This window comes from Mesoplodon densirostris, chromosome 5 (assembly GCF_025265405.1).
Source record: "Mesoplodon densirostris isolate mMesDen1 chromosome 5, mMesDen1 primary haplotype, whole genome shotgun sequence".
Classification (NCBI taxonomy): domain Eukaryota; kingdom Metazoa; phylum Chordata; class Mammalia; order Artiodactyla; family Ziphiidae; genus Mesoplodon; species Mesoplodon densirostris.
The window spans coordinates 98657198-98679482 of record NC_082665.1 but is presented as its reverse complement, the minus strand read 5'-3'; the positions used below and the strand labels follow the sequence as shown (position 1 = coordinate 98679482).

Genomic DNA, 22285 nt, shown 5'->3' with positions numbered 1-22285 from the left:
TAGGTGTAGAAGGAGAAATAAGCCTATTTCAAAACATGAATCCATGGTGATTTTTATTCATTTATTAAAGGATTAAGTAGCTAAGATTTATATTGGTATTTCATTCATGTTTAGTCTTTGGAAGAATTAGTTTGGTCTCTATGATAATTTTTTTAAAATGCTATTTTTAAGGTAATTATAGAGGATAAGAAAACATATTCAACATCGATGTAAGGTGCAACCCTTCAGCAGCTTTATACTGTACCACCTGACTGTCCCTGAATCCATGATAAATTACATATTTTGACATCAATATTGAGACTTATTCATTGTTTTCTTGGTTTCATGCTTCATATCAAAAAGACAAATGTCAAGATAAATTCAAACTTTGTAAAACATTTTTTTTTTTAAAAAAGGAACTATAGGACAACATTGGAAAACTACTTACTAGGATTCAACTCACAGCTCACATCCCATGTATGAGTGTGGTTTATTTACTTTTAATTTATTTTTAATTCAGAAAAGCACTAATGATAAATTATTAACATTTTAATGCTTAGAAATTGTAATTTAATTTGACATAAATTATATTTGTGGTATATAACAAAGGTCTAGAATGCAGTTATTAATTTGGAAAAAAACAACAGATTGTATTATATGAACATTTCTATAAGATGTATATTTTTGTATTTAATTAGATAACAATAAATATATGATTGTGTTATAGTGTTGTGTATCAAGTTTAAACTTTTATTGGGAAAATAAGGAATAGTATCTTCAGTATTTCCATTGTTTCTGATTTCTTAAAAATGTTTTAGTATTGATATAGTAGCAAGAATAACTGTGCTTTATCATTTTATGAAGTGTTCCTCATATTTCATATCATTTTCATAATTTACAGTGACAGAATTTAAACCTATCTATATCTTTCTATGCAAAATCCAGCACTATTTCTATAATATCACACTACTATGTGGATTATAATAAACATGTGATATACTGTGATAATACCACTATTATCCTTACTGAAACAAAATATTCTAAAGACCTCAACCCTTCACAAATTAAATTTTATACTCCATTTATACACATTAACTTATCACTATATTCTCAGCATTTAATTAATTAATTTAGTTATATGCTTTCATATCTAAGTTGGTTTTTTTCCCCTCTCTTTTCTTTAAGGTAAAAACTAAATGTAGAAAATGCAAATAAGGGACTATTTTGAAGACATTAGCACTAGTATTCTTTAATGTGTCAATAATTATACTCAATTATATACATATTGCATTTCTGCAGAAAATGTACACACCATCTTTTCAATCTCAGAGAATACTAGTGAGGAAATCCATTATGACTGTACCACTTCTTGATGTAGAAAATAAAGTTCTACTAAATAATATAACAAGTTGGGAGTCAAGATAGAACTAAAATCCATATTTCCTAGTTTTGTGCTCTGGTCAACCCCTCTATATTTATACTTTCATTTTGTTGTTGATCAAAGAAAATCTGATTTTAAGACAAAGTGTCTATTAAAAACTTTTTGTTTATGGTTCAACAAGTTCCTATATTGGTGAAATAAGACTGAACTTCTGAAGCACGATTTCTTCCCTTGGCGTGACTCTACAACATGGGTGGTTACCACAGGTAATGTACTGACTGGGGAAACAGTATCAACATTAGGTAAATATATGCCATCATTAAAAAATGTCATAGAACACCTACTTCTGCACTTTAGATTTTAATTTTTCATACACATAGAATTCTTTCTACCATCCATTTAATGGGTTAAACATCTGTTTACACAAGAAATATATTTGAAAATACATGTAGAAATTGTACCAATATCTGTGCATAAATTTGTGTCTTCTTTCAAATGGCCTCTTATTTTCTGTTTCACACTAAGTACTGATCTCATATTTATGTGTCAGGCCATATTCTATGCTCCCTTACTCCTTTCTGACCCATCCATCCTTGCTTCCCAACATTCTCTCAGGAGTTGTAGGATGGCCGAGAACTCATGTAGCAAGAATCAGTGAGTGTTTATACCTCTAAAATCAAAACCTTAGAATTTTCTCTGCCTAGGAATTTCATGTGCTAGACATTATCATCTCATTATATACATGATATCAATATGTTCTCAAACTGCCCCTTCTATAAAAATCCATGAATTTCCTGATCCACAGAGAAAAGCAGGAAAATTGGAGAAAGTATTATTCTTTCATTGCCCTAAAAATCCTCTAATGCTTTACTTAAAAATATGTATGTAAACCTAGGCTCTAAGTATCCATAATATTTGAACAAATATATACATATATATACATACATATAAACACACACACATCCTCATCCAAATGTATATAGATATATATACTCAAATATATATATATATATAGATAGATAGATAGATAGATAGATAGATAGATAGATATAGATATAGGTGTCAGATTTGTATCTCTCTCTCTCTCTCTCTCTCTGTCTCTTTCTCCCTCTTCTTTGCACATCAGGAGTACAGTTAAGATTTTAAATGCTAAGGAGTTACTCTCTCTCCCTCTTTCTTTGCAGATCAGGAGTACAGTTAAGATTTTAAATGCTAAAGAGTTATTATTTGGGGGCCACATCTATTTTACTATATCCAAATAAGAATGAATAATGATGGATATATTCAAAACTAAATCAAGGAACTAGATTAGACTGGAAAGGAAAGAACTATAAATGTAGTTAAAATTCAGAAATCTTGAGCTTAGGAGAATTTAACATAAAATATGGTCCAAACTCTATTTATTTTAAAAGTTCAGAAAAAAACAAACATACACATCTCTTAAATGCGAGGGTAGACCTAAAATTTTAGTTTTTGTATTCTGAGTTCATTCCATTGCCACTCATTGAGTTCAGTTATTTTACCACAATTCCTCTTTCTAAAGCAGAAAAACAGCCTTGTAAATTTTCACTAAGAAGATTTAAGAATGATTCAATCTTTCAACTAAGCATATATAAATATGAATTATTTTAAGTGTACCGAAATGCCAATATTCTGTACAAATTCTATCCCCCAAAGACTGGTTATGACTGGTTAAATCAATTGTTGGTAAATGTAAAAATTCACATAATGTCATATGATCTCAGAACATTAAACTTATTTGCTCCATACCGTAGGATTTAGTTTTCTTCATTCTATAAACTCACAGTCAAGTATATATCATAAAAATAGGTATGAGCATCATCGAATAAAAGCAATTATTGTAAATTCAGTCTAACTTTTTCTTTAAGAAAAAGAGCCATTTTTTTTTTTACCGCAACAATAAAGTACCACAAAAAACAATGTACCTTAAATATTGAAAGAAAACTTTTAAGATACAGAAATTCAATGACTCATTTCGTATTGCCCTTAATCTAAAGTAAAGGGAGTATACTTGAGAATATACCACAAGTCTACTTTCAGATTAAGAATTTTATTAAGAATTTTTTTCAGTGGTATATATACAATGGGACTACTCAGCCATAAAAAAAGAATAAAATTTTGCCATTAGCATCAACCTGGATGGACTTGGAGGGCATTATGCTAAGTGAGATAAGTCAGACAAATACTGTATGATATCACTTATATGTGGAATCTAAAAAACACAACAAACTAATGAATATAACAAAAAAGAAGCAGGCTCACAGATATAGAGAACAAACTGTGGTTACCAGTGGGGAGAGGGCACAAGGAGGAGAAATAAAAGGGCATGGGAGTAAGAGTTACACCTATTATGTATAAAATAAGCTACCAGGATATATTGTACAACACAAGGAATATAGCTGATATTTTATAATAACCGTAAATGGAGTATAACCTTTAAAAATTGTGAATCACAATTGTACACCTGTAATGTACAAAATATTGCACAACTGTACTTCAATTAAAAAATAATTGATTTTTTAATACAAATCATCAGTTATCAGTCTGTATGATCTTGATTGAGTTGCTTATCATCTTAACTCCTTAGTAAAATAATAGGAGGTACTACAAATCCTTTCTAGTATATTCTACAAATGAATATATATATATATATATATATATATATATATATATATATATATATATATATATATATATATATTTCTCTTGATTGGTTATTTTCCTTTCCTCCTTCTACTAACAGAAAGAACAAAACTTTCTCAATCTTTTCATGAATGCATTCCTCTCCTACCTTGGTGATGGTCTCGTGAAGTCTGAAAAAAGGATCCATTTCTTCAATTTTTGTTGCACGTTTAGGGAAAAAGCCTTCAGAGAGAAAACTTGGACCCTGTGGAAAACCAGAAAATAAACATTTTAAACTCTTCATTGATTTTGTTTTTCAAGTGTTTATTGGATTTTCTTTAAAGATTCAAAAGGACTCTAAATTGCTGTAAGGTTTCTGTTGATTGTTGGACTTCATTCTGCTGATATAATTAACCAGTCAAAAAATATTTATAAATTAAAATGATTAGACTTCTATAATACTTGACATTATTTGTTTTTACCAAAGAATGTTTTCTTACTCAGAAGAGATCATTATTTGCAGTTCACCCTTTTATTTTTCAAATGCAGACTTAGTGTAGAGTAAGATACCTACCTTGACTGCAAAACCCATATCTAAAACCCCTTCTCTATTTTATATATTAAATTTTATGCTTTGGGCCGAGGGGGAAGATGGCAGAAGAGTAAGATGTGGAGATCACCTTCCTCCCCACAGATACACCAGAAATACATCTACATGTGGAACAACTCCTACAGAACACCTACTGAACACTGGCAGAATACCTCAGACCTCCCAAAAGGCAAGAAACTCCCCACATACCTGGGTAGGGCAAAAGGAAAAATAATAAACAGAGACAAAAGGATAGGGACGGGACCTGCACCAGTGGGAGGGAGCCATGAAGGAGGAAAGGTTTCCACACACTAGAAGCCCTTTCGCGGGCAGAGACTGCAGGTGGCGGAGGGGGGAAGCTTCAGAGTAGCGGAGGAGAGCGCAGCAACAGGGGTGTGGAGGGCAAAGCGGAGAGATTCCCACACAGGATCGGTGCTGACAGGCACTCACCAGCCCGAGAGGCTTGTCTGCTCACCCGCCAGGGCAGGCGGGGCTGGGAGCTGAGGCTCGGGCTTTGGTCGGAGCGCAGGGAGGTGACTGGGGTTGGCGGCATGAACACAGCCTGCAGGGGGTTCGTGCACCACAGCTACCCGGGAGAGAGTCTGGGGAAAAGTGTGGACCTGCCGAAGAGGCAAGAGACTTTTTCTTCCCTCTTTGTTTCCTGATGCGTGAGGAGAGGGGACTAAGAACGCTGCTTAAAGGAGCTCCAGAGATGGGCGTGAGCCGCGGCTAACAGTGCGGACCCCAGAGACAGGCATAAGACACTAAGGCTGCTGCTGCAGCCACCAAGAAGCCTGTGTGCAACCACAGGTCACTCTCCATACCTCCCTTACGGGGAGCCTGTGCAGCCCGCCACTGCCAGGGTCCCGGGTTCCAGGGACAACTTCCTGGGAGAACGCATGGTGTGCCTCAGGCTGGTGCAACATCACGCCGGCCTCTGCCGCTGCAGTCTCGGCCCGCACTCCGTACCCCTCCCCCCCTGACCTGACTGAGCCAGAGTCCCCGAAGCAGCTGCTTCTTTAACCCCATCCTGTCTGAGCGAAGAACAGATGCCCTCCAGCGACCTACACACAGAGGCGGGGCCAAATCCAAAGCTGAGCCCCGGGAGCTGTGAGAACAAAGAAGAGAAAGGGAAATCTCTCCCAGCAGCCTCAGAAGCAGCGGATTAAAGCTACACAATCAACTTGATGTACCCTGCATCTGTGGAATACATGAATAGATGACGAATCATCCCAAATTGAGGAGGTGGACTCTGAGAGCAAGATTTATCATTTTTTCCCCTTTTCCTCTTTTTGTGAGTGTATATGTGTATGCTTCTGTGTGAGATTTTGTCTGTATAGCTTTGCTTCCACCATTTGTGCTAGGGTTCTATCCGTCCGTTTTTTTTTTCTTTTTTAATAATTATTTTATATTTTAATAACTTTATTTTATCTTACTTTATTTTACTTTATCTTGTTCCTTCCTTCCTTTCTTTCCTTCCTTCCCTCCTTTAGACAATGAATCACACCAAATTGAGGAGGTGGACTTTGAGAGCAAGATGTATGATTTTTTCCTCTCTTCCTCTTTTTGTAAGTGCATATGTGTATGCTTCGTTGTGAGATTTTGTCTGTATAGCTTTGCTTCCACCATCTGTCCTAGGGTTCTATTTGTCAATTTTTTATGTCTTTGTTTTCTTTAATTTTTGTTTCTTAATAATTATTTTTTATTTTAATAACTTTATTTTATTTTATCTTACTTTATTTTATTTTACTTTATCTTCTTTCTTTCTTTCTTTTCCTTCCTTCCCTCCTTCCTTCCTTCCTTCCTCCCTCCCTCCCTCATTGCCTCCCTCCCTCCCTCCATTCTTTCTTCTTTCTTTCTTTCTTGCTTTCTCTCTTTCTTTCTTCTTCTACTAATTCTTTCTTTCTACTTTTCCTCCCTTTTATTCTGAGCCATGTGAATGAAAGGCTCTTGGTGCTGCAGCCAGGAGTCAGTGCTGTGCCTCTGAGGTGGGAGAGCCAACTTCAGGACACTGGTCCAAAAGGGACCTCCCAGCTCCATATAATATCAAACGGCTAAAATCTCCCAGAGATCTCCATCTCAACACCAGCACCCAGCTTCACTCAACGACCAGCAAGCAACAGTGCTAGACACCCTATGCCAAACAACTAGCAAGACAGTAACAAAACCCCACCCATTAGCAGAGAGGCTGCCTAATATCATAAGTCCACAGACACACTAAAACACACCACCAGACGTGGACCAGCCCACCAGAAAGACAAGACCCAGACTCATCCACCAGAAGACAGGCACTAGTCCCTTCCACCAGGAAGGAAGCCTACACAACCCACTGAACCAACCTTAGCCACTGGGGACAGACACCAAAAACAATGGGAACTACGAACCTGTAAGCTGCAAAAAGGAGACCCCAAACACAGTAAGATAAGCAAAATGAGAAGACAGAAAACACACAGCAGGTGAAGGAGCAAGATAAAAACCCACCAGACCTATCAAATGAAGAGGAAGTAGGCAGTCTACATGAAAAAGAATTCAGAATAAAGACAGTAAAGATGATCCAAAATCTTGAAAATAGAATAGACAATATGCAAGAAACAATTAACAAAGACCTAGAAGAACTAAAAATGAAACAAGCAATGATGAACAACACAATAAATGAAATTAAAAATACTCTAGATGGGATCAATAGCAGAATAACTGAGGCAGAAGACAGGATAAGTGACCTGGAAGATAAAATAGTGGAAATAACTACTGCAGAGCAGAATAAAGAAAAAAGAATGAAAAGAACAGAGGACAGTCTCAGAGACCTCTGGGACATTAAATGTACCAACATTCAAATTATAGGGGTCCCAGAAGAAGAAGAGAAAAAGAAAGGGACTGAGAAAATATTTCAAGAGATTATAGTTGAAAACTTCCCTAATATGGGAAAGGAAATAATTAACCAAGTCCAGGAAGCACAGACAGTCCCATACAGAATAAATCCAAGGAGAAATATGCGAAGACACATATTAATCAAACTGTCAAAAATTAAACACAAAGAAAACATGCTAAAAGCAGCAAGGGAAAAACAAATAAAACACAAGGTAATCCCCATAAGGTTAGCAGCTGATTTTTCAGCAGAAACTCTGCAAGCCAGAAGGGACTGGCAGGACATATTTAAAGTGATGAAGGAGAAAAACCTGCAACCAAGATTACTCTACCCAGCAAGGATCTCATTCAGATTTGATGGAGAAATTAAAATATTTATAGACAAGCAAAAGCTGAGAGAGTTCAGCACCACCAAACCAGCTTTACAGCAAATGCTAAAGGAACTTCTCTAGGCAAGAAACACAAGAGAAGGAAAAGACCTACTATAATGAACTCAAAACAATTAAGAAAATGGGAATAGGAACATACATATTGATAATTAGTTTAAATGTAAATGGACTACATGCTCCCATCAAAAGACACAGATTGGCTGAATGGATACAAAAACAGACCCATCTATATGCTGTCTACAAGAGACCCACTTCAGACCTAGAGACACATACAGACTGAAAGTAAGGGGATGGAAAAAGTTATTCCATGCAAATGGAAACCAAAAGAAAGCTGGAGCAGCAATTCTCATATCAGACAAAATAGAATTTAAAATAAAGACTATTAGAAGAGAAAAAAAGGACATTACGTAATGATCAATGGATCAATCCAAGAAGAAGATATAACAATTGTAAATACTTATGCACCCAACATAGGAGCACCTCAATACATAAGGCAAATACTAACAGCCATAAAAGGGGAAATCGACATTAACACATTCATAATAGGGGACTTTAACACCCCCCTTTCAGCAATGGACAGATCATCCAAAATGAAAATAAATAAGGAAACACAAGCTTTAAATGATACAATAGACAAGATGGACTTAATTAATATTTAAAGGATATTCCATCCAAAAACAAAAGAATACACATTTTTCTCAAGTGCTCATGGAACATTCTCCAGGATAGATCATATCTTGGGTCTCAAATCAAGCATTGGTAAATTAAGAAAATTGAAATTGTATCAAGTATCTTTTCCGACCACAACACTATGAGACTAGATATGAATTATAGGAAAATATACGTAAGAAATACAAACACACAGAGGCTAAACAGTACACTACTTAATAACGAAGTGATCACTGAAAGAATCAAAGAGGAACTCAAAAAATACCTAGAAACAAATGACAATGGAGACATGATAACCCAAAACCTATGGGATGCAGCAAAAGCAGTTCTAAGAGGGAAGTTTATAGCAACACAATCCTACCTTAAGAAACGGGAAACATCTCAAATAAACAACCTACCCTTACACCTAAAGCAATTAGAGAAAGAAGAACAACAAAAACCCAAATTTAGCAGAAGAACAGAAATCATAAAAGTAAGATCAGAAATAAATGAAAAAGAAATGAAGGAAATGATAGCAAAGATCAATAAAACTAAGAGCTGGTTCTTTGAGAAAATAAACAAAATTGATAAACCATTAGCCAGATTCATCAAGAAAAAAAGGGAGAAGACTCAAATCAATAGAATTAGAAATGAAAAAGGAGGAGTAACAACTGACACTGCAGAAATACAAAAGATAATGAGAGATTACTACAAGCAACTCTATGTCAATAAAAGGGACAACCTGGAAGAAATGGACAAATTCTTAGAAATGCACAACCTGCCAAGACTGAATCAGGAAGAAATAGAAAATATGAAGAGACCAATCACAAGCACTGAAATTGAAACTGTGATTAAAATCTTCCAACAAACAAAAGCCCAGGACCAAATGGCTTCACAGGTGAATTCTATCAAACATTTAGAAAAGAGCTAACACCTATCCTTCTCAAACTCTTCCAAAATATAGCAGAGGGAGCAATGCTCCAAAATTCATTCTAAGAGGCCACCAGCACCCTGATACCAAAACCAGACAAGGATGTCAAAAAGAAAGAAAACTACAGGCCAATATCACTGATGAACATAGATGGAAAAATCCTCAACAAAATACTAGCAAACAAAATCCAAGAGCACATTAAAAGGATCATACACCATGATCAACTGGGATTTATTCCAGGAATGCAAGGATTCTTCAATATATGCAAACCAATCAATGTGATACACCATATTAACAAATTGAAGGAGAAAATCCATATGATAATCTCAATAGATGCAGAGAAAGCTTTCGACAAAATGCAGCACCCATTTAGGATAAAAAACCCTCCAGAAAGTAGGCATAGAGGGAACTTTCCTCAACATAATTAAGGCCATATATGTCAAACCCACAGCCAATATCGTCCTCAATGGTGACAAACTGAAAGCCTTTCCAGTAAGATGAGGAACAAGGCAAGGTTGCCCACTCTCACCACTCTTATTCAACATAGTTTTGGAAGTTTTAGCCACAGCAATCAGAGAAGAAAAGGAAATAAAAGGAATCCAAATTGGAAAAGAAGTAAATGTTTCAATGTTTATAGATGACATGATACTATACATAGAGAATCCTAAAGATGCTACCAGAAAACTACTAGAGCTAATCAATGAATTTGGTAAAATAGCAGGATACAAAATTAATGCACAGAAATCTCTGGCACTCCTATACACTAATGCTGAAAAATCTGAAAGTGAAATCAAGAAAACACTCCCATTTACCACTGCAACAAAAAGAATAAAATATCTAGGAATAAACCTACCTAAGGAGACAAAAGACCAGTATGCAGAAAATTATAAGACACTGATGAAAGAAATTAAAGATGATAAAACTAGATGGAGAGGTATACCACATTGTTGGATTGGAAGAATCAACATTGTGAAAATGACTCTACTACCCAAAGCAATCTACAGATTCAATGCATTCCCTATCAAACTACCACTGGCATTTTTCACAGAACTAGAAGAGAAAATTTTACAATTTGTATGGAAACACAGAAGACCCCGAATTGCCAAAGCAATCTTGAGAATGAAAAATGGAGCTGGAGGAATCAGGCTCCCTGACTTCAGACTATACTACAAAGCTACAGTAATTAAGACAGTATGGTACTGGCACAAAAACAGAAAGACAGATCAATGGAACAGGATAGAAAGCCCAGAGATAAACCCATGCACATATGGTCGCCTTATCTTTGATAAAGGAGGTAGAAATGTACAGTGGAGAAAGGACAGCCTCTTCAATAAGTGGTGCTGGGAAAACTGGACAGCTACATGGAAAAGTATGAGATTAGATCACTCCCTAACACCATATACCAAAATTAACTCAAAATGGATTAAAGACCTAAATGTAAGGCCAGAAACTATCAAACTCTTAGAGGAAAACATAGGCAGAACACTCTATGACATAAATCACAGCGAGATCCTTTTTGACCCACCTCCTAGAGAAATGGAAATAAAAACAAAAATAAACAAGTGGGATCTAATGAAACTTCGAAGCTTTTGCACAGCAATGGAAACCATAAAAAAGATCAAAAGACAACCCTCAGAGTGGGAGAACATATTTGCAAATGAAGCAACTGACAAAAGATTAATCTCCAGGATTTACAAGCAGCTCATACAGCTCAATAACAAAAAAACAAACAACCCAATCCAAAAATGGGCAGAAGACATAAATAGATATTTCTCCAAAGAAGATATACAGACTGCCAACGAACACATGAAAGAATGCTCAACATCATTAATCATTAGAGAAATGCAAATCAAAACTACAATGAGATATCATCTCACACCAGTCATAATGGCCATCATCAAAAAATCTAGAAACACTAAATGCTGGAGAAAGTGTGGAAAAAAGGAACACTCTTGCACTGCTGGTGGGAATGTGAATTGGTACAGCCACTATGGAGAACAGTATGGAATTTCCTTAAAAAACTACAAATAGCACTACCATATGACCCAGCAATCCCACTACTGGGCATATACCCTGAGAAAACCATAATTCAAAAAGAGTCATGTATCAAAATGTTCATTGCAGCTCTATTTAGAATAGCCCAGAGATGGAAACAACCTAAGTATCCATCATCGGATGAATGGTTAAAGAAAATGTGGCACATATATACAATGAAATATTACTCAGTGATAAAAAAAATGAAATTGAGCTATTTGTAATGAGGTGGATAGACATAGAGTCTGTCAGAGTGAAGTAAGTCAGAAAGCAAAAGACAAATACCCTATGCTAACACATATATATGGAATTTAAGAAAAAAAAATTATGAAGAACCTAGTAGTAACACAGGAATAAAGACACAGACCTACTTGAGAATGGACTTGAGGATATGGGGAGGGGGAAGGGTAAGCTGTGACAAAGTGAGAGAGTGGCATGGACATATACACACTACCAACTGTAAAATAGATAGCTAGTAGGAAGCAGCTGCATAGCACAAGGAGATCAGCTCGGTGCTCTGTGACCACCTAGAGGGGTGGGATAGGGAGGGTGGGAGGCAGGGAGACGCAAGAGGGAAGAGATATGGGAACATATGTATATGTATAACTGATTCACTTTGTTACCACGCAGAAAATAACACACCATTGTAAAGCAATTATACTCCAATAAAGATTTAAAAAAATTATTCTTAAAGACTGGTAGAATGGAATGTTTTTAATAAAAAAAAAAGTCTAGTCAACAGGGTGCATAATATTTTAAATACTGCAAAACTTACTTCAAAACAATAGTAGGATATGTTTTGAGTAGAATGGCCTCATGGCTTTATGTCCTGCCAATAATGTAGTAACGTTGTATCAGACCCTTAGCGTTAAGATGGTTGAAATGAATCAAGTTATTGTAATTAATCATTCTGTACTTGCAGGTGCAGATAAATTTCGGGATGCAAGAAGACACGGGAAGTTGATAAGGTAGCTATCTTCAATGGTCTGAATATTTATGTCCCCCCCATTCATATGCTGAAATCCTAATGTCCAAAGTAACAGTATTAGGAGGTGGGGCATAGGGATCTGATTAGGTCATGAGGGCTTTGTTCTCATAACTGGAATTAGTGTTCTTATAAAAGAGACATCACAGAACTCCCTAGCCCCTTATGTGAGGATACAATAAGAATTCTGCAACCTGGAGGAGGGCTCTCACCTAACCATGCTGGCATCCTGATCTTGGACTTCCAGCCACCAGAACTTGAGAAATAAATTTTTGTTGTTTACAAGACACTCAGTCTGTGGTACTTCATTATAACATCTCAAATGGACTAAGACAATACCTAAAACAATGCTCTGTTATCAACATTATAAGTATCCTATGAAACAATTATTATCTACATATAATTTTCATTTGAAAACCTGAAGTAACTAATCTTATTTGTCTTAAAAAATATAAGATTGGGACAGAATATATGTACTTATGCAGGTGATAGATATACAGAAAGAAAGAAAAATAGGTGGTAGATATATAGGTAGGTAAATTTTTCAAAATGTATCATGGGAAAGATAGATTAAATCAAGTCTACACCAACAATAACCACATAGGATAACAAATTTAATTTGAATTCTATTAGAACTACTTATTAGAGTAATCCAACAACAGAACAGACTACATTGGGATATATCAATAGTGGGAAAGAAAGTTAGGATGCTGTAGTTGATAGACTCAGAAGTCATACACATGAGAAATGAAAGCAATGTAACTGTAAGTCTTCATATATTAAATAATTCTGTGATCAAGCAGACTCTTAAGCCCCTCTTTTGAACAATACTGTGATTAAAAAAATAAAGTAATTTAGTTGTTTGCTCCAGGATATATGCACTTTTCGATAATAAGACCATGAATCAACCAAATAGCTTACCTATCAAGACTAACGCTTATTTGTCAAAACTTTTTATGTTCCTCTCCTCATTTTACCTACCAATCTAAAAGTAATTTTAGAAACTGCCCAGTTCCAACCAGTATTCCAGTTTTTAAGACCTGCCATAAAACCACACAGCTAAGGCCTAAAATATCATAAATGCCCTTTCCTAATTTCTCCCCAGTTTGAGAGACTACTAAAACTCAGTGCTATGGGTTGAATAATTCATATGTGAAATCCTAACCTTTAGTACCTCAGAATGTGATCTTATTTAGAAATAGGTCACTGCATAAATAACTAAGTTAGAATGAGGTCATACTGGAATAGAGTTGGTCTCTAGTACAATGTGACTGGTGTCCTTATAAAAAGAGGAAATTTAGAGACAAATTTGTACACAGGGAGAAAAGCATTCAAACATGAAGCCACAGATTGGAGTGATGTGTCTACAAGCCAAAGAACTCAAAAGATAGCCTCAAAATCACCAGAAACTGGTGAAGAGGCTTGGAACTGATTCTCTGTCACAGACCTCAGGAAAAACCAACCCTGATAACACCTTAAAATGTTAAGACAATATATGTCTGTTGTATAAGTCACTCAATCTTTTGTGCTTTGTTATGGCAACCCTAGGAAACTAATACACTCAGTCAAGGTGGTATTCTTCTTTACTGAAATAGGTCTAATACACTTAATTTTGTTTATCAACAGGGTTTTGTGGAGGTATTTTGGGCAGTCAACATAGAAATAGGTTAAAATTTTGGTTTTGCCACTTAACAGTTGTGCCATATTAAGCATCTTAATCTCCCAAGGATTAGTTACAGCATCTAAGAAATTTGGAGAATAACATATATTTCACAGAGGTGTTGTGAACAGTCCAATCCTGCTACATAGGAGACACTATGTTAATAACATTAATGATGTTGATAAAAACAATAAATATCATAATAATTATGGTGAGGGTGGTAATGATGGGGTAGTGATTATAGTATGATGCTGAACTAAAGGAAATCCAAAGACTTTATGTGATCCTGGGAGAAACAGTGTACAATTTGCATAGAGGTATCTCTGAATTGACTTTAGTGAAAGTATGACATGGACAATTTGCAGCATTCATTTTCATTTAATAATTAAGCTTGAAGTTCTTAAAAAGTTTGCCCCATGAGTAGTTGTAAATAAAGTTGAAATAATTTTATCTGATTAGTATACTTAGCAAAACAAAACTTCATAAATAGTGTAAAAGTAAAATATCAGCGAACCTCAAAATGAATGATCCCATAAGAATAGAAATTGGGAGTTATAATTAATGAGGTTTTTATTGAACTTTCAATTATTCAAAAGCAGAACATATTAATTTAAATTATCCATATGTGCCTTATTCTCTAATATAATCTCCTTCTCTTTCTGGTTCCTTCACCTATCTCTTTCACACCATTGTTTGTTTCTAGTGCCTCATTTTTTGAAGCATTTAAAAAATATGCATTTGACACTTACTGTATGTCAGCTCCTACACTAAATGCAGGATGCTGTCCTTAATTTCATGGAATTTAATCTAATGTGATTTGGACGATAATAGATATAACATCAATGTCTTTGAAAATATTAAGACACTACTATTCCTTTTCAATATAATAATCATCATTTATGAACAGTTATTTATATATCCTGACATAAAAAATAATGAAAAGATTAAAAAGAAGAATATACGCTTTGTGAAAGATTTTCACTGTCATCAAATTAACTATGATTGATCATTGTTTCATAATGGCTCCCACCTGTTGATGAACAGAGGCAAGTAAAACACCACTAACCATTTAGAGAGCACTTTCATTTAGATAGCACTTTCATTTAGCACTTTCATTCATTGATAAACTGAAATGAAAGAGTAAGTTAAGATATACAGAACTTAATATTGTATGTATGTCACATGGAGATCATAGTAAGAATATCACAGAAGAAGTGATATTGATAAGAAAAGTCTATCCAGGATCTAGTTTAAAATTCAGTGTGTCTCCCCAGTCTCTAAACTTACTTGTCCTTTCTGTAACATTTAACAATATTTAGCACACCTTTCTTCTTTCAACTCTTTTTCCTAAAGTCCATGATTTGACTCTGCTGGTTCTCCATTTATATATTATTTTCTACCTATAACTGGATTCTCTTTTCCTTTTTGAGCCTTTATTGTTTCTAGGTGGTCTACCCAATCTTCTCCTTATCACAGTCTCTCTAGGTGGTTTGGTCTACTTTTCTGGCTTCAATGACTAAATTCAGATTGATAATTCCCAAATCTTTATCTCTAGCTTAGTTCCTGTATTTAGTTCGTCATTTTTTGCCTACAAGAACTTTCGGACACATCAACTCATGTTGCAAATCATGAGCATGTGTTCCCCCATTGTCACCTTAATTTCTTACCTTGGATAATAGCATAATACCTACATTTTACCCAAATGTGAAATTTTATGTCATTCTTGCCTCCCATTTCTTGCAACCTTAGTACCACAGAACTACACTAGCCAATTTCTTTCTAATCTATATGTTTAGACAATTCTCTACAAGTTCTTATTTGTTGCCATAGTCCAGTTACTCATTACTTTCACCCAAACTATGGTCTTTATTGTCTGTAGAGGAAAGTCCAAACTCATTAGTATATTTCACAAACAAATCCCAACCTATCTTCTTTCACCTTTAAACAAGTCTTTCTTTCCCATAAACTTATTTGCACTATTTTCATATAGCTACTGCTTAAGTCACAGCAGTCTACTCACCAAACCTTGAATTCATCCTTACCTTCACTATCTCTGTCCCTTTGTGCCATTTCTTCTTCTGCCTGGAATGTTTTTTTCTTTATCTGTTTATCGGGCTTCTTTCTATAACTGTTTTCCTCGATCCTTACCAACCCATCAGAATTCATAGTTCTCTTGTCAGTCTTTCCATATCACCTTGTGTTTGTTTTTTACTCACCATTTATTACATTTTTGTTATATTTCTGTTTTTATCACTATACCATGAGCTTTTTAAGACTTGAGACTCTTTTCTTATTAAATTAGTTTAAGACTGCCAGACAAGCTTAAGTAAGTCATTAATCTCTCAAGCTTAATATCATCCTCCAAAAAGCTGAAATGTAAATATACTTGCCCTTCTAACACCAGAGAGCTCATGTCAGGATCAAGCAAAATAACAAAGCATATAAAATGCTCAGTAAGGAGGAAAGGACTACACTAGTAATGGATGGTGTTTGATTTTTATCACACTTGCTAGGAATTGCTTTTCTATATAACCAAGATTTAGAGTTTTGAAATTTAAATTACTAAAAATTTGTATTTGTATATGTATTTGTATATTTCTATGTGAATTTTTTCTTTTAAAACCTACAGTTGTTAAAACAAAGTTTGAAAACCATTTCTGTAGGTAATAGGAAGTACTTGGAGGGTTTTGAACAGAGCAAGTGATATTTTCAAGTGTGTGTTCAGGATAGCACACACTAATGCATATGTGGGGAATAAATTTAAAAGAGAAATGATGGAAACAGGAAGTATAGACAGAAGACTACTGCAGTAATACAGTGAGAAAGAGTGAGAAGTTAAGCCAGGACAGTGGTAGGAGAAACAGAGAGGAAGGGATGTATTTGATAAATGTTTGATATAAAATTGGTACTACTTAGTAATTAACTGGAGTTAGAAACCTTAAAAAGGGGTCAAGATTGCAAGTATTTCTAGATTTGATAAAATGAGTGATAAAATTGGAGGTGATGTGTTTGTGGGACATCCATGTGATGTTATCCCAGAAAATGAGGGATGTCATTCAACACCAATTTGGTTAAAGACTAAATTCTAGACTTAAGATATAACAATAATTTGAAAAGCATGTACATGGTAGTTAAAATGTAAAAGGGGACTACATGCAGACTTAGAAGTATACTGAGTATAGCACAGATGACACTCTGAATAACAACAAGTTCTCTGAATGGCACTGATATTTGAGTGGGAGAATAAAAATAAAACCCACAATGACATTATAGATGGAATCATCAGAGAAATGTTAAGATAACCAGGTGAGTGTGATTTCATGAGAGTCAAAAAGGTAAAGACTGTTCAGGAATAAATAATCAATGCTTCAAAGGAAGTGAAGAAATATGATAAGATAAAAATTATTCGTTAGAAGTAGCATTTCAGAGATTCTTCATGTTCTTTGTTGGAGGGGTCTCTGTGGATTCTTGAGTGCAGGAGACAATGCAATCCATTGAGAGAATAAATGTGAAGAGAAGAAAGGAAACATCAACTATGAACTACATTATTCTCTCTAGATATTAAGATTAGGCTGAGAAGTTAGAAAAATTGATCATTAACTACAGAGAGTAAAAGAATCGAGAAAGAGTTTATTTGTTGTGTTTTAGACTGGATTAATGTGGATATATTTTTAATATAAGAGAAAACATCCAGAAGATAAAAAGAGATTTAAAAAATACCAGAAAATTTGGGGGAAGTAAATAGATCACGGTATGAAAGGAAAGGAATTCAAAGCTCACTAAAGTTACCCAGAAACCAGAGTTGTATGTAGATGAGTCATTGGTGAAAAAGGATGAAATGAAGGCAGGCTAAAAATATGGTGGAAGACAATGTTAGTAGGTAGATAGAGGTGAAGAAAGGAAAAAACACAAAAACAAAGGTTTTGTGTAATTCAGCTCTAAACTGGATTGAGTCCACTAAACTTTAACTCACTACCATACTAAAATATACCCTTTGCATTTTTTTCCAGAAATAACCATTTAAAATATTTAGTCCATGTGGGCTTAGTGGGTGCTGAACGAGACAAAAATAGCCTGCATGCACTTTCTTTTATACAGTTGGCACCCAATGAGCATGACCTGGAATGAATAGGATAATAATTGCCTTTTCCATATACCAATACTAGGCTAAGCACTCTACACATATCACTTAATTTAATCCACAAAATTACTTTTAAGGTAGAAACTATTATTACCCTGTCTTTACAAATTGGGGAACTGACAACCAATGAATTTCAGACAGTTGCTCAAGATCATACCATAAGTAAGTAGTAGAGCTAGATTTAAACCCAAGTCTCTCTGACTCCACAGCCCACACTTTCATTCCTATGCCACATACCTCCTCCTCACTGCCAAAGTTTCTCATAGCCTGAGATTCTGTGCTTTTGCATTTAAGTAGGAAAAGATTTCCCTCACCTCTTCTTCCAATTCCCTCCAAGTCCTAGTCTACTCTCTAAGTGGCATAAACTCTATGCACAGTTTGAAGGATATAATCAAAGACTCCCTGATTACACTAAATAAAATTGAATCTAAAACGTTCCATGTGCACTTCCTTCATTGCAATATTCTCCTTTCTGCAATCAGAGAATATACACACCAACACTTAGTTTTAATATATGAAATTAAAACACTTGCAAGATTTGAATGGCACTGACATTCACGACACACTGGGCTGAGGAAAAAGGTAATTAGATCCACAATTTTTGAAGCATAACATTCTCATCACTATTCAAAGTAAAACAGACCTGAGATGATGTGGAGTCTAAATAGAAGTGTAACAATCCAAGGGTCAAATATAGAACAACATCAGGACATTATTTTCTGAATTCACTCATGTTTTTCATTTCAATTATTTTTTTCAAGTTCTAGGATGGGCCATAGCGTTGGCTTTATTGAGAATATTAAAGGCACCTTCATAGTTCTATTCATATTTATTTAGCATCCTAATTTGAGACCTGGATAAGATATTAGAAATCTTAATTCAACCCAAATATACAAAGCAAAACATGGAAAATTCAGATTAAATAATTTTTACAAAGTCAAAAAATATTTATTAGAAAACCAACACTAAAAATTAGCTCTGTGTGTGTGTTTCTTAAACATTTTGCCTTTTCTTGTAAAGTACTTTTGAGATGGGGATAATAATCGTAATAGTAGCCTTTGTGAATTATTCCATTGAATTCATGATTTATTTTTGTTCTTGAAGTTCTTACATGCCAACACAATACTTTTATAGGACCCAGTCTTCATACTTTAGACATTTTCAAGCTAATCAGTTTTACTTATTTTGCCTTCTTTCCTCCCTTAATCATTGAATGTGCACCTGTCTTACCTATTAATAAATACAAACTGTGCATCACTAGTTAAATAGTCTATGCTTATGTTTTATTTTGTTTTGTTTTTCACATCACACTTTCTAGACAGATCAGGAGGCAGGGAAAGCTAAGGTACAACAACAAAGAACCAAACAATAAAAGATGCTCTTATCAGAGTATTTCACAAATTAAGGCATTGTTATAATAAATGCCTTTAGTTTACTTATATTTTAATGGTAAATAATATTTTGATGGTAAATAATTAAGATTAAGTGCATAGATATGGCTTATTAAGCTTTCTTAATAAATATTAATTATTCCATATGGTAAAACCAATGAGTAGTGTTTGCTAATGCTTCCATATCTGTGCTGCCATTATGGATAGAAGAATAACACATGCCAATCCAGCACAAAGAACATGATCGGGGGAGGAACCCTGCAAATGTTGTATTAACAAGTTGACAAAAAATGACTGATCCAAAGTCCCACTTATCAGCCCTGCAACTTCTAGGATCTCATAACATTAACTCTATAAAGAGTTGTTATTAACTCTACAGATGAGTTATAAGAGATAACTCATCTCTTTTTACATTCTATCCCTTAAACTTCCATGAGAATTCTTTTGTTTTTTGTGTGTTTGTTTCCAGCAAAAGAAGAGGGAGGAGCAATCAACTTGCTGCCACTTGCTAACACTGTGCAAGGGACCAATGCAGCATAGTTTCACATTAGGAAGGAAAAAATAAATATAACTATTTATTGTTGTATTTTTCTATTCACTCCTAAATAGAGTTCTCTGTAGCTGTGATGCCCTGTAGTACATACTTACAAAAAAATAAGTAAATAAATATAATAAAGTATCAGCTTATAAAACAGAAAGATAAGAAATCAGCAGCCTTTTTCTGAAACCAGCAACTGACTGCCTATAGGCTCTTCGTTGTGCATATTTATCACCAGTGGCCCTGCACCCCTGTATTCATTCCCTGAGACTTTAGGGGCGATTCCTCCCTAGGCTCTTCTAGCTTTTTGACTGTGGCTGCATAACTCATATCTCTGCCTCTTTCTTTAAATGGCCTTGTTTCTGTGTGTCTTCTGTCAGTGATAGAGATACTTGTCATTGGATTGAAAGCCCACCCAGATAATTCAGGATGATTTTATCTCAAATCCATAATTTAATTACATCCACACAGACTCTTTCCCATATAAGGTCCCATTCACAGGTTCCAGGAGACATACTGTTTTGGGGACAACCACTTCACCACACTACAATTACTAACTTCATGTCTTCAATGGGCTTTCTATACTAAAGCCTGGGAAGGTTATTGCTAGTAACAGACCTCAAGATTCAATTCTAATTTAGACTTTATTCTTGCTTCTCCTCTTTTCAAGAATAACCATAAAATTGAAGGATTATACATTTGTAAAATAACCCTAAGGTGAGGTACACATTGAAACTGTTCTAATTAAGTAGTAGTTGTGGATTAGCTACAAATTCAAGGAGTTGTCTGTTTTGGAAGGTGTTTACATAGGTATAAAATTGTCAAAACCTATCTAACTTAACACATAAAATGTGTGCATTTTATTGTGTATAAATTATGTCTTAAAGGAAAGCAACTTTCCTAGATAAGGGACATTACTATCATCCCACAGAGATTTTTCTTTCTCTTCTTCAAGTGTATGTTTTGGTTTTCAAATAATTTGTCTATTTCATCTAAATTATGAAATATATTGTTATAAAATTGTCCATAATATCACCTATTTATCATTCTAATAGGATCTGAGGTATTGATCATGTTGGTAATTTTTGTATCATCTCCTACACAGCTATTTACAATCATTAAAATTTTGGCTGTTGTCTTCTTATCCCCATGATTTCTTACAAATATATTCCATGTTTTAAAGTTTTCTGTGTTGCTTTGATATACATTATTTTTTGATAGCCACAGTTGTTTAAGATCAGAAAAGTGGTGTTATCATTACCTTCATTTTATGAAAAAGTACTGAGATTCAGAGACTATCTAACTAGATAGATTCTGCTACTAGGTAGTACAACCTGGATTGGAATTCAGATCTTCACCTCCAATCTGCTGCTACTCACATTCCATAATCCTGCATCTCAAATGCGAAAATCAAGCCAGATTAGCAGTCAGTGCTAGATATTAGAGCAGATACTATAGAAATTGCAAGACAAAAATGAGTGCCCAGTTTAGTATAAAACTAAATTGGATACAATAGAGATCATTTTAAGGTTTAAAAATCCATAATAAAATTCCACACATAAATCACTGCTTGTTCAGTTGTTTTATGGTACTTGTTGAGTGAACATAGTCACAGATAAATTGTTTCATTTCCCTTTCTTGTCTCTACACTTTCCAAGGCTAAGCTAAATGTGTATTATATAGAAATGGCTTTTTGTTAGTGAAATTAATGAAGTCTTTCTTAGTATCCACAGGAAAGGGAGGAATAGGACATGTATAGTCTCAAAAGTAACATTTTATTAATTCAACAAGTGTTAATTACTAAATAATATCAGAAATTTCAAGGATTTATAAAATGAACATGTTTATACATAATATCCTCATCTTTAATTCTCCTGAAACTGCAAATTAAAATAAAACTTTAAAGCTTTTGGTATGTAGGAGGAACACTAAAAGTCTAAAACAAAGTCTATCTAGAGAACAGTGAATTCAATAATAGTGATTTTGGTAGCTATCATTTACTGAATGCCTATTATGTACTGTACTGTCATAAAGGAAATCCTCATGTATATCTGCATGGCTAAGATTTTATGAGCACATTTTACTGGAACCTGTATTAAATAACAAGCCTT

At 34.6% G+C, this 22285-nt stretch overlaps 1 protein-coding gene across 9 annotated transcripts in view; it reads right to left on the bottom strand.

The window, feature by feature from the left end:
* The window catches only part of NAALADL2 (N-acetylated alpha-linked acidic dipeptidase like 2), a 1531400-nt gene that overhangs the window by 202598 nt on the left and 1306517 nt on the right, over positions 1-22285 (bottom strand). For all 9 annotated transcript variants that reach the window (XM_060100049.1, XM_060100047.1, XM_060100046.1 and 6 more), the window contains one exon: positions 4173-4268. In XM_060100049.1, coding sequence (XP_059956032.1) covers positions 4173-4268 — 96 coding nt within the window. The remainder of the gene's footprint in view (positions 1-4172; positions 4269-22285) is intronic.